A 14,785-nucleotide genomic window follows, 5' to 3' on the forward strand; every position below is an offset into this window, starting at 1 on the left:
GAAAATTTACCATCATGTCTATTGTGATGTGACAGGTATATTTCATTAAGGAAAATAATTTAATAGTCATTCTACATTGCTTTTCACATTACGTGCAGTCATAGTTAAAGAAAATTCACCGCCACAAAATGAAGAAGCAACCTGAATTGAGATTTTCTATCGAGGAACAGGAAATAAAATTTATCATCCGAGCACTGCATAAAGTTTATGGTAGGATACTTACTGACGGAGTTAGGGGGTCAGCTGAAGAATTAGTTGGAGAAGAACGGGAATGCATTAGGAGGTAAAAAGATGTATACATCAGATATTCATCCTAATGTGTTTAGTGGAAAAGTTTCTAGAGAATTGAAAGATATTACATGTACCTTCACGGATTTGGAGAAAGCATAAGACAGAGTGGATAGACAATACACGTGGAAATTTTTAAAAAAATATATGGAGTAAATTGGAAGCTACTGAATGCCGAGAAGAGTATGTATGAAGGTGCTAGGGCTGCAGTGCGTGCGGATGGTGAACTGAGATAATTTATTTGTCTGAATGTTGGATTGAAAGTGGGATGCGTCATGTCTCCATGGTTGTGCAACCTGTATATGGATGGAGTTATAAATGAAAAACAAGGTAATGCAGTTGATGATGGAGTAGCCCGTATGAAAGAAGGCAGCGTTTCGAAACTTCCTGTTCTGTTGTTTGTAGGTGATACTTTACTCGTATAATGTGAAGACGAAAGGGAACTGGATTATTGATTGAGTGCTTGAGCATAATAAAAATCTGGTGGCGCAACTGCCAGGGTCAGATGCCACCAGACAACAAGGTAAAAGACATCGGAAAAAAAAACGTCTATCTATTGCCAGACTCCTTAATCCCGTAAGGGGTGGCCACAAACAAATCGCCTCCATGTCACCCTGTCCCCCGCCATTCCATTCTCCTACTCCCGGCTCACACCCCCCTCTTTCATATTCCTCTCCACCCCATCTCTCCATCTCATCCTTGGCCTCCCCCTCCCTCTCCCCCTCTCCACCTCACTCACATACACTCTCCTCGTCAGTCTTTCACTCTCCATCCTCTCCACATAGGCAAACCACCTCAGTGAGTTTCTCCTAACGCTTCCTATCACATCCAAATCACAATGCTTCTTCATTTTCTCATTTGTCAGTCTGTCTCTCCATGTGACTCCACATGCTCCTCTCAAATAACTCATTTTCACTGCTCTCACTCTTGACTTTTGTCTCTCTAACAAAATCTAAGCTTCACTTCCATACGCAAGAGTTGGTATCACAATACTGTCATGTAGTAACTTTTTCACTTCCATGCTCATTTCCTTGTTTCTTATCACTGCTTTAAAGGAACCGGCAACCTTTCTTCCTTGTTGTACCATTTCAAACACTTCATCCTCTAAACTTCTATCCTTACTCGTCACACTACCCAAGTTCTAAACGCACTCACATTTTCCATTTCCTCCTCATCCAAGCTCACTGTACATTCAGTGACTTCACTTCTCTCGAAAACCACAACTTTACTCTTCTCTACATTCATCTTTAGATTCCGTTTCTTACAAACTCTCCCAAACTCCTCTTTTGCATTTTTTTTTTCTTCAAATTGAACTGTTTTGTTGGCTCAGCCTTTGGTTCTTTCTTTCTCGCATTAAAAAAAATCCAGGAAACCTTACAGCTCCGCTTTGTGTTCACTTAACAACACGGTATCATCTGCAAACAACAGTACAAGGAGTTTCCAAACACTGCCCTCTCTCATTAGGGCCACTCCAACATCCACTGCCCTACCTTGTATCACTTTTATAACCCCACCCATATACAGACTGAACAACGATGGAGACATGACACATACCTGTTTCAATCCAACCTTCAAATAGAAAACTTCACTCAGTTCAATATACACACACACTGCAGCCTTAACACCCTTATACATACTCTTTACGGCTTTCAACAACTTACCATCTTACTCCATATATTCTTAATAATTTCCAAAATCCTTGTCTATCTACCCTGTCATATGCTTTCTCCAAAACCATGAAGGCCACATACAACTTCCTTCCCTTCTCTAGAAACTTTTCCCCTAAAGATCTAAGAATGAATCTCCGATCTACACACCCTCTTCCTTTCCTACATCCTCCCTGTTCTTCTCTAACTAATTCCTCTGATATTTCCCTTTGTCAATAACCATCCTGCCCTATCTAATATACTATAGCACTAGCCGTGTGTGTGTGTGTGTGTGTGTATTTTGGGCAGCAGAAACTACACATTGAAATCGCACGAAAATTGGCACAAATATGGCAAAAATTCGCTGATGTGAAAAAAACTTGGTGCCATCACGATTGAAAAACTTTTACTATATTTAACTGAGCAATCACATTTTCACTAAAAAACTTTGCTCTCGGCGCCCGGCATAGGATCTCCATAGAATTTTTTGTCCATAGCTACAGCAGCGCAAGAGCCCTGTGCACCAGCAAGTGCGAGTGGCCTTAAGGGCCAACGAGCACTTGTACATTTCCTAATACACTAATAAGACAAATGTCTGTATGATTACCACACACTTCTTCCCATTTTCTATTGTACAGGGGAATAACTATACCTGACTTCCAATCCTCTGGGACTCTACCTTCCTCCCAGGCCAATCTGCACATCTTTTACATCCATTCTACGACTATCTCTCCCCCATGATTCAGCATTTCACCACACACTCCCTCAATTACTGGGGCTTTCCCCGTTTTGACTTTCTTCATTGCTTCCACAAATTTCATCCTACTGATTTCTTCCTGTCTTATCACTTCCCTCCTTCTCCAAGCCATTCCCCAGCCACTTATACTTGCATTACTTTCATTTTCTATGTTCAATATTTCCTTAAAGCGTTCTCTCTATCTGCTTACTTTTTCTCCCTTCTCCACTGGAAATTTTCATTTTAATCTTTCACTCCCCTACAAACTTCTTTGGCAGACTCACTAACTCTCTTTACCTCTTTCCCGAACATTTTCTTAAATACCTTCCACTTTACACTGAAATTCCTTCCAAATTCTTCAACTCTCTTGTCACTCTCTTTTGCTAATCTTTTCACGTCTCTCTTCCTCTGAACATGTAACTCTCTCTCCATCTCTCAACTTCTTCCACACCCCTGTTTCTCATCCACTCACTATATGCTTTCTTCTCTTGTGCCACAGCCCCTCTCACCTCTTCAGTCCACCATGCTGTTCCCGCACCGCCTTACGTCCTCTCGTCACCCCACACACCACCTCCCATGCTGCACAGATTTCTTTTGTGAATATCTTGCACACACCTTCCACTTCCCCCATTTGCTCCAATCCTTATTTACCCAATGCCTCCTGCACTTCCCTCTTATATTTTCTGCCTTTTTTCCATCCTCTTGTAAACTTTTTACTCTCCTTGTATAAACTACTTCCTCCTCTCCTTCCCTTCTTCTATTTCTCCATTACACACCTTCTCATCCTTTCATCCACACACACACACATAATCAATCATTGCCTTCTGTTCATTCGGTTCACCACCTACCCTTCTCATCACTCGCCACATATATCCATGAATCATTTTGCGCTGAAGAGGGTATTGGCTATCTGCAACCCCCTCCTGGCACAAATGTCCACTAAAGTTCTGCCATTCTCATCCATCTCTGGAGGCACACCTCACTCACCAACTACTCTATCCACCCTCACATTCCTTACTCTTCCATTCATATCTCCAGTCTAAAACACTCTCTCATTCCTTTCAAACTTTTCCATGCATGATTCCACATTTATCCAGAAGTCTTTTCTCACTCTGCTTGCACGATCTTGCGTTGGTCCATACACGCACACAATCACCCACATCTGTAGTCCAACTTTCAATCTTACCCACACAATCCTTAAACCAACTGATCCATACTCTTTTATATTCTCCTTCCATCTGTTACTCACAGCAATACACACTCCTTCTTTTGCCCTCTCATTCTCACCTACTCTTGCGCATATACCCAATCCATACTCCCATTCTCTCACACTCTCACCTAGTCATTTAGTTTCAGTTAATCTACATACATCCACTTTCGCACCCTCATGCACCTGGACAATTTCTCTTTCCTTCAACTCATCATATGCACCTCTTACATTCGATGTAGCTATCCGTACCATGTCCTTTGTTCGGTCGTTAGTCATCACCTTTAGGTCGGTCCTGGTCCGAGGCTTGTTGTTCGTATTTTTAGGTAGTTGTTTGCCGGATGGGGGCACTAACCCTCTGCCAACCCACTTGTTGTCACGTAGGGAACACGTGATGGTTGGTTATAAGGTTACCACCCAGCACTGTAAATGGTTTCCTGGTTTACAGGAAATCATTTGGCTTGCCACTCACTGTAGAGCTACCCTAAAAACGGAGTACCACGACACTAAGTTAATACCAGTTAGTAGAAATAAAATATTGAAAACAACAGAAGAATTGTTTATAAAATATCAGTTACTTATAAAAGTGGAAGGAGGCCCTCCTGAAGAAAACTAAAAACATCAGTAAAATCGCCAGAGGCTCCACCAAGCATCGATGACAGAGTAGACACCATCTGTTCCCTTATGCCTATGTAGGAATCTCTGATGTAGGTCCCCCAGACTTTGGCCAGCAAGTCATGGACAGTAAGGGGAACAAGGCAATCATCACATTACAGTTGAGTCCCACCAGTTATCAGAAACCCATGTATAAGCCGAGAGTGCCTAGTGTGAAGCCTGGCAAGAACCACCTCCAATCACCAAGACATGGAGGGGAGAACCCTTGGCACAACAACTCTGTGAAAGATCTCTTTTAGCTTATTATGAGCAACACCATCCCAGTGCCTCTACCAACAAGTATGAATCGCATACTGCAAGTAAGGTGTTACATCAGAAGCAGGGAACGGGTAGTCGGTTGGGGGCTGTTGAAATGACATAGCTTTAGCTATTATATCTGCCCTCTCATTGCCGACTACACGAACTGGTAAGGGAACCCAACAGAATCCACATGACGGCCACGACAGCCAAGGAGAGAATGCCACTTTAAAATTTATATAACCAATGGATGGGATGCATTAACTCGTGGATTGCACAATTATCTTTTTTATCCCATCCCGTGGTGTGTAAAAAACGAAGGAAAAAAAGTTTTGTTTTTTAATTTTTGTTTATTATCAACTTGAAAAACTTGAAGATAATCATCCAGGGCATCATCTGGTGAAAAAGAAGATAATTTCTCTCCATCTTTGCATAGGGCCATGTTTAAGTTTACACAGGGGAGTGGTGAAAAAAAAAAATAGTTGTTCTTGTTTATTATAAACTTAAAGATAAACATCCCGGGCATCATCTGGTGAAAAGAAAAAAAATCTCTGTCTTTGCATAGCGCCATGCATAAGTTTGCATAGGGGTGGAGTAGCTAGCAGTGATGCACTGCCAGCAAAGCCTGAGCTTTGGCTTGCGATGGGATGTTTCCCAGCCTGAGTTATAGCTTGCAATCCATGAGTTAAAAGACTCCAGCACAGACAGAGCACTATACGAGTCACTGAAAATCAGAAAAACAGATTGAGAGAGTAAACATGATTTTGAGAGCAAATAAAATCGCAGTAAATTCCGCCATATACACAGAAGAATATACCAAGAAGGCTACCACCATTATCAACCCGAGGCGTCCCATTGATGTATGGATACGTCACCACATTCTGTTACGGTGACACCCCATGATGTATCCATACATTTAGCAATTGCGAGGTCAGTCATTTTTCAAGTTTCACAGGTGATTTTTGGTAGGCACATGTGGGAGACTTACCTCTACCCAACACTAACCGGGGATAATGCCTGACCCCACCTGAACCCCCCTCCCTCCCCTCACGCCATTTTCTTGGCAATTCACCTGTTAGCAGTGACCTGTCCAGTAAAGACATATCGCACCGTGGTCTCTCCAATGACGAAATTCAAGGCAAAAGTGATTCCCGAGGTGGAGGACAAGGAAGAATCAAGCCAGTGCAACAAACAAGCAGAAGTGATGAGGAGGTAACGTTGTAAAGGAAGATGCCATATGTTGATGTGTTTGGTGAGTGAACAACGCTTATATCGCCTATACTGTAAGGTGACTCCAGTGAAATCTAGGGCACGCTGTTGTAACTTTATCGATGACATTTCAACCTGCAAAACTCAACTCACACCAATACTGAAATGTTCACAATACCCTAAACACCGAACTAGCTTCCCAGTACCCTGAACTATGTGACCCAATACCAGTTAATAAAGCCTATTTCAGATCATCTCTCACATATCATATCCTGGATCAATACACCAACAATATGCCTCACTGCAACATAAAGTATAATTCGTAAGAATACGTACAAAAATTTATACATGCTGCATGACTATCACACACATAATGTAACTACTGAGAAGAAAACTGTACAGTTGTATAATACAGCACACTGCAGTAAACATAAACAGGTCATTAACTTACACGGTACCTCCCGGCACTGGAGACCCATCAAGATACTGGATCACTCATAGCACCAAATTTGTTCATCCTACAGTACAAGTCCCGAATCCATATGCACAAGCGCTGGTTTCTACTCAGAAATCACCAGCCCAGAGCAGCCGGCTTCCACGTCACAACCATGGCTGCCTTGCTAGAACTAGCCTACTGTGTTTCCCTAGTCATGAGGTTACCTCCTCAGATCTTACTTCTTAATACTAAAACAATCCCATTACAGAAAAACAAATTACATACAAAAGTAAATCAGATATAGGTAACACAATGTGTATATAATATTATCTAAATGAAATAACATATTAAAATATGTTACTAAAGAAACAGAAAACCTCCCGAACAGGATACACTGCACTAATTCTGCATTTCATCTCTGACGATACACTCCCCAGCCCAATATAAGTCATTTTCTCTACTGGCAACAACAATCAACTCATGCACAGACCTCTTTACACAAATATCTTCTTGGCCATTATAGGTACTTCCCGGTCTTTGAATTTTATAACGTACAGTAACATCTCTTACTCTCCCATCTCTACTCGGCTCTACCGATTTTATTTGGGCAAGTTTCCATTTTCCTCTCTCCGCATCTTTGTCTTTGAGAAGAACTATGTCACCAAGACGAACATTTCTTTGACTCACGTGCCACTTTTGTCTTACAATTTAAGGTTGGAAAATAATTTCGCTGCCATTTCTTCCAGAAACTATTGACAATACGATCCATGAACTCTAGCCTACCTTTGGTACTATTGTGTCCCACCTTTACCATGCCTGTTGGCACTTTACCACTAGCCCTACCCAACAAATCATTCGGACATAAATAAGAGCCCATCTCAACATCAGCACCAGGTTTCATGCCAATCGGCCTCTCATTCAAAGATTTGCCACTTTGAATAATACAGTTTTCAGTTCTCCAAAAGTCAGTTTAGAATCTCCAATTGCAATGGCGACAGCTCGCTTAATCGATCTAATTAAAGCTTCACTACAACCATTTTGCCATTGAGCCTCTGCAGACTTATTAAATACCCAAGTGGTACCTTTATCAGCACTTGATTCCATGATCTTTGATAAATACCAGTTCTGCCTCATGACTTTCAGTTCCTTACTCGCAGCTACCAACTGGGTACCCGAATCTGAATGTATTGTATGAGGATATCCTCTAATTGACACAAATCACTTAAAAGCAGTCAGAAAGCTCTGTGTGTTGTAACTGTCAGCTAAGAATAGGTACACCGCGCAGGTAACAAGACAAGTGAAAATGATACCATACGCTTTACCAACAGTCCTCCGTTTTACAGTGTCTTTGATAGCATGAGGTCCAAACAAGTCCAACGAAGTGTGATGAAACGGTGGAGCAGGATTTAGTCTTTCGGAACTAATTTGGCCCATGCTCTGACCAACAGTCACTGCTTCTAACCTTTTACAGATGACACACTGACTCTTCACTGCCTTAATCAATCGTCGGGCACCAGGGACCCAGAATTTACTTTGCAGCTTTGCTAAGGTACACTCTACTTCTCCATGATCTGTCCCATGCAGATGTTGTATATACAACTTGACAATCTGACTCTTGGATGGCATGAGAATAAAGGAATCCTGATTCCAGTTTTCTTTAAGCCACTGAGACATTCTTTCACCAACAACGATTATACCTTCACTATCAATTCTGGGTCCTAGTCTCCGATATGCCCTTTTCCAATCTTGTTGTAAGGTTTTCTGCTCTATGCGGATGAAATATGTCTCTGCTTCCTTAAGCTTATCAGGAGTTGGTTGATACAATGCAGCCTTGAAAGATTTAGCTCTAACCGCTCCAATCACTTGCGCCATAACCTTCAAAAGCCTTTTATAACTACTGTACCTGTCTATCCTTATGAGTTCAGTATTATGTTCTAGATCCCTTCTGGACACACGTCATAACAACACCTACTCTATCTGGCAACTCTTCATTGCAGGATTTACTAATTGGCCACTTACAGATTGGATATGAAAGGAAATCTGATCCTCTCTACCACTCAGAATTGCACCATAGATAATTAGGATGACACGGTCGAGTAGCAAGGTCAGCTGGATTTCCGCTGTTCTAACCCACCACCAATCACCTGGATCTGTTTTAGCCTGTATTTCTCCAACTCTATTTGCTATGAAGGTGCCAAACCCGTAAGACCCTCTTTGTATCTGTGCTCTAACTATAGATGAATCAACTATGTGCATGACAGACTGAAACTTCCACACTCCTTCTCAGTTAGGATATGGAATCGGCATGACAACACTGCACCACACGGTTCCAAGCGAGGTATTGTCAGTTGTTTGACCGGGGCTATCCTGTTCTTAGCCATAATCAAGCATGACTCAAAACACCCGTTGGCCAACTCCCATCTCACATATGCACAGGCCTCATATGCCAGAGAACTACCATCTGAGAAAATTACAAGCATGGGATTTCCAACAGCATTATCAGGTTTGACACATCTAGCAAATGATAAATCCTCCAGTTTATACATCTCATTAAAGAAATTACTCCATTTATCCTTCAACCTATCTGGCATTGCATCACCCCATCCATACACAGTCCCCGTGCTATTTTTGCTCGTTACAGCCTCCCTCATTAACAATTTTGGAGTTAACGTGAAGGGGACAATCAACCACAACGGATCATACACCGCTGCTACCTGACTCGGCACCATTCTCTTGGTCAAAACCCTTGGTAGTCTGCTCTTTAAATCTGACTTGTTCAAACAAGGACCTTCACGAATGTTCCTAATCCTTTTAGAAAAATTCAGCTTAACCTTGTAAACAAACTTATCCTCTGTAGGATCCCAGTTCAAGCCAAGAACCTTTTCATCACGACTGTCCAATATATTCAAAACTTCATCCATTACCTTATTGCCTGACATAATCCAGTGTTTAATTTTGAAACCGCCCTCATACAGAACTAGATTAATGTCATTCATTAGCTGTTTAGTTTTGGGAACATCCTCACAGCTATGTACAATATCATCCACATACGAGTTCCTACTTCCAATGTTCTTTACCTTAGGAAATTTTGTTTCACACGTTTCAGCGGTTTTCCTCAGAGCTGTCATAGCAATTACACCACTAGGTCGGTCTCCGAATGCCACTGCTGTTAGAACATAATGATCAGGAGACCTCTTGACATCCATCTTACGCCAGGGAAACCTATGGGTGTGCTGCTCTAACAATCCCAGCTTTACAGAGTTGTACAACTTTGAGATGTCTCCAGTAAATGCAATTTTTTCCTGGGGGAATCTTATTAGAATCCCAACTAGGCTATTTAAAACATCCGGCCCGTATAGGAGGCTGGCGAGTTGAACACTATGCGGACCGGAGTTGAACTCGAGCTAGGTTTCAGAACCTCATGATGATGAATATAATGTACAGGTCCCTCATAGTCGTTCATCTCCTTCATTGATAACCTTTTGGCCACATTTCTATTTACCATATCCTGAATTTGGTCATCATACATCTTATAATACTCTGATCCCAATTTCTCAAGTCTTCTTTCAGTTGATTTCATTCTAACAATCGCAGCAGTTACATTATTAGGCAGTTCTTCAGGTTCTCTAATCCATGGATATTTGGCACTCTAACACTTCCATTCTGGGTTATAATTCAGTCCTTCACTTATCATCGCCAACTCCCTTTCCTACTTAATACTGTAATTCTTATCCCCTAGTGCGCATGAGCCACATTTACACCCACCACAATTAGGGACACAGTAAGTATCTAGACCTTCAATTTCAAAGCATCTTTCCAGATTCAATTTCAGACTTAATGTATCTTCCACACTTATGTCATTTGGTTTTACTGTACTAGCAAAATGAATCACAGTGACATTAAACCTAGTCTCCTTTTCTGACTCAAATTTGATCTTTGGATGTGATCCACGAATGCAGTAACCAAACATATTCTGCATAAGTTGTAAGTTTCCCACGGATGCTGTAACTTGAGTCATTAAGCTACACCAGTCCGTACCTACCAACAAATCAATATCATCCTCTGGCCTATGTAAGTCATCAACTGTAATGTCTTCAAACAATTCTGCTACCTTACTCAAATCCACCTTACAAATAGCTCAGGTTATATCTTCGATCCCATAGGCAGTTATATGCCAAACTTTACCCTCCAAGTCAGTTATGGGAATAACATACACCTTACTCTGTAACCGCTCTGTCATTCTTCCCAACTTACTAACTGACAAACTCACATCTTTGCCTTTCAAACCCAATCTGGAAGCTGTAGCAAATTTCACAAGAGGTTTGTCACTTCCTGGATCCCACGAAGTGTTCAGAGGCAAGTTACTACTACCAGCATATAGTTTACTTATCAGAAGTGCCTTTTCTCTTATCTTTAATTCAGATTTCACAGACAGTGCTCTGTAAAACAAGAGTCCATCAACATAGTCATCGTGAAGTAAGGGGTTGTGATACTTGCCACACCTCTGATCCTCAGTGGTTACCATGTTACAGGTTCTCCTTAACTGACACCTTTTCAACACATGATATCCCTTAAGACAGTTGAAACATACACGGTTTCGCTTGACTGCCTCAACTTTATCAGCATTACTCATGTCTTTAAATTCTTTACAATTGTATGTATTATGTGTGTTAGAATCATGTAGCCAGCACCTAATTCTCTGAGGCTGAGAAGTTTCCTGATCAGTTCTACTCTTTGCCAAGTCTGATATAGCTTATGTTAAATGAGTTAAACATTGCCTCAGTTCAGTTTGGTCTTCCTGAAGTTTCTGAACAGATACAATTACATCATCTATTCCTCTTTCATAATTTACATCACTGATAGCATTGTGACACAGTGATTTGTTGCCTGTCGTGCTTGATCTTACACTTGAATCCATATACTCCAACACTCTCTTTTCTCTTAGCAAGAACTCCATCAATCTCTCAAAGAGATCTCCAGTATTTCTGTGTTTCTCAGACCAAATAATCCATTCACGCTTTTGCATTCCGGGCATTATTTTCTCCACAAAACTCACCATGTTTGCCGTATTAATTTCTCCTTCTAAACCCATTCTTTTCAAATCCAAGCAACACCTCTCAGTTTTCTCCACCATTTTCAAAAAACCCTTATTATCCCCTTCACTAACAAACTTAATCGATTTCAAATCACAGATCACAGCCTCTACTAATTTGCAGCTGTTTCCAAACTTCTCATCCAGCCTCTCAAACATTTTGTCATAATCATTTTCTACACCCTTCACTGAGCTCAGTGCTATCCCACTGAGACAGGATCTTAATGCATATGGATCTTTATCAAAAATACTTTCCATTAACTTCTTATAATCTTTAAAGTTGGAATACTCCCTTATCTCACCACTGTACTCTGGAGGTTGAAGACATTTCACCTTTACTCTTTTATCCTTGTCACCAGACTCCTTTTCTCCACCTTTCACTTTAATTAATTTTCTATGTTTACACAACACTTGAAACTTTGTCCTTGCTAGCTCATCAATGTAGTTCTCAGCTTCCACAATAACACATTCTTCATTACCACCTTTCAAAAGCAGTGATACATATTCATCATGACACTTTTAAACTCTCGAGTAAGCATCACATACCTCCATACACACGTCAGCTAACACATCATCGCCTTCCTCTTGACTGGCTGTGTCTTTAAAAAGATTACACTTTCTAATAAAATTCCTCTTGGCCAACGTGCGGGCTTCCCTGGCTAGTTGTAACTCCTTTTCAACATCCATCTCGAAGCTGTGTTGAAATGTAGGTTGACTCCAGTGAAATATAGAGCAGGCTGTTGTAACTTTATTGATGACGTTTCAACCCGCAAAACACACCAATACTGAAATGTTCACAATACCCTAAACACCGAACTAGCTTCCCAGTACCCTGAACTAAGTGACCTAATACCAGTTAATAAAGCCTATCTCAGATCATCTCTCACATATCCTATCCTGGATCAATATACCAACAATATGCCTCACTGCAATATAACAAAGTATCATTCGTAAGAATACATACAATAATTTATACATGCTGCATGACTATCACACACGTAAGGTAACTACTGAGAAGAAATCTGTACAGTTGTATAATACAGTACACTGCAGTAAACATAAACAGGTCATTAACTTACACAGTACCTCCCGCCACTGGAGACCCATCAAGATACTGGATCACTCATAGCACCAAATTTGTTCATCCTACATTACAAGTCCTGAATCCATATGCACAAGCGCTGGTTTCTACTCAGAAATCACCAGCCCAGAGCAGCCGGCTTCCACGTCACAACCACGGCTGCCTTGCTAGAACTAGCCTACTGTGTTTCCATAGTCATGAGGTTACCTCCCAAGATCGTACTTCTTAATACTAAAACAATCCCATTACACAAAAACAAATTACATACAAAAGTAAATCAGATATAGGTAACTATCTATCTATCTATATACCTAGGCTGCTTCCCCCAAGGAAAGGGAGGTAGCCGAGACAGGACAACACACTCCCCATTTACTCATCCATTCAAACACATTCATTCGCATCTTAGCCCCAAGGGGAGAACGGACAGATCCTCACCGCACCACACCGCACAAGGGTCAACTGCACAATGCAATCAGTGACATCCGCAGCAGGCCCCGACAGCAGAGCTGGTTTACCCCTGCCACATCATAGCAGACCCATCCTCTTACCCGCACCTGACCTGACTAGCTGATCAGACCAAATGCGGGAGAATATCCCCTCAGGGCTGCATCATCACTTATTCATTCACAATTTCTCTCCATTTATTTCTGTCACGCACAGCCACTCTTCCTTGCTCAACAGACATCCCTCTCACATCCAGTGCTCTCTTCACACTATCCATCCATCCTATTCGTGGTCTTTCTCTCAGCCTTACACCTCTCACATCAGATCTAGTTATCTTTTTCACCAATCGCTCATTATCCATTCTCTCCATATGCCCAACACAATGTTTATATAATATTATTTAATGAAATAACATATTAAAATTTGTTACTAAAGAAACAGAAAACCTTCCGAACAGATTACACTGCACTAATTCTGCATATCGTCTCTGATGATACATATACTATTGTGTGAAAACCAATATACTCTTGTACTACAAATTAATTCATATCAAATAAATAAATATTTACAATAATGAGTGGTTTGGAATAGTTACCCCTCCCAAGAAAACGTCTTCTGTGGAGCCTGGCCTGAGAGAACACAGTACAAAGGTGAGGGTACTGTTCCCTGTATTTGTATTTCTAAACTCACCTGAGCACTTTCGCTCCGAACTTTCAATGTTTCTCTCAAAAGCGGAGGTTTTAGAAAAAATAAATAAATAAATAAAATAACTGCTAGGATTGGTGGGGGGGGGGGCATTGGTGAAAAATCTGCCGGGATGTGGTGCATTAAAGAAAGGGAAAACAACACCAAAGCCCACTCCAGTATCAGTCTTAAACTCGTCATTATAGATCGGGGACAGAAGCCTCATGAATGGAGACATGTTCTAAAAAGAGGCAGAGGGACACTTGAGAGGGAAGTGAGCCCTTTTTACACACAACGGGAATTAAAAATGTCACACATGGAAGTTACTAAAAACTCACCCTTGGGATCCAATGTGGACAAACTGTCAGTCTCGGAACACAGATGGCTAATGTACAGACCGGACCCTGTAACCAAAGGGCGTCAAGAAACTAGGACAGGTTTCATAAACAGAAGATTGAGAATCCTGGAAGATGATGGCACAAGAAATTCTGGAATGCAGTGAAGACGATACCAACACCTCATCATCAATGACTGGCAATGCAAGTCCATGGGAAGTACACCATCAGCCACCAACAAACTTGACATCAGGAATGACTTGAATGCCCCGGTTGCCAGCCGTGCCCTCCAATACACCATCAAATACTGAGGATCCCCAAGGCGATGACGAAGTCGAGAGGTGACTCGTTTGGCTATCACTGTTGAACTGCATAGTTCCACCAAGGAACTGGACGTTTAGGAAACTGACCCCTCATTCTTGTAATAAAAAACAGGGCTGCGAAGTGCAACACGTCAGTGAAATAAGACACCACCTCAGTAAGACAGCCAAGATCACTGAAAGAAAGGGCAATGGAACTTAATTCCCTGAAAAGTGGCCAGTCAGCCTTATCTAGAAGCCAGCAAGGAAGACGAGGCTGAGGCCCACCTGCACTAGCAGTTATGAGTAATGGAAAATGGTCACTGCCATATAGGTCTGGCAACACATCCTAGATAAAATCTAAAACAGCATGAGCTGAAGATAAGGACAAATCAATGGCAGTAAAAGTCCCAGTC

General features: G+C 41.4%; 2 protein-coding genes across 2 annotated transcripts; both read right to left on the bottom strand.

Moving 5' to 3' along the window:
* Positions 1–7,652: 7,652 nt before the first annotated feature.
* Positions 7,653–8,306, bottom strand: LOC145398707 (uncharacterized). Its single transcript, XM_080271509.1, has one exon. It carries the CDS (start codon positions 8,304–8,306, stop codon positions 7,653–7,655), a length of 654 nt encoding a protein of 217 aa, XP_080127635.1.
* Positions 8,307–8,680: 374 nt separating this feature from the next.
* LOC145398708 (uncharacterized) lies at positions 8,681–14,444 on the bottom strand. Its single transcript, XM_080271510.1, has 3 exons — positions 14,314–14,444; positions 12,073–12,220; positions 8,681–9,736 (listed from the first exon to the last, which is right to left on the bottom strand). Exons 1-3 carry the CDS (start codon positions 14,442–14,444, stop codon positions 8,681–8,683), a joined length of 1,335 nt encoding a protein of 444 aa, XP_080127636.1.
* Positions 14,445–14,785: the final 341 nt, after the last annotated feature.

Source organism: Coenobita brevimanus, chromosome 46, assembly GCF_032717465.1.
Source record: "Coenobita brevimanus isolate Jiangsu-jjx chromosome 46, ASM3271746v2, whole genome shotgun sequence".
In the NCBI taxonomy this organism is placed as follows: Eukaryota; Metazoa; Arthropoda; class Malacostraca; order Decapoda; family Coenobitidae; genus Coenobita; species Coenobita brevimanus.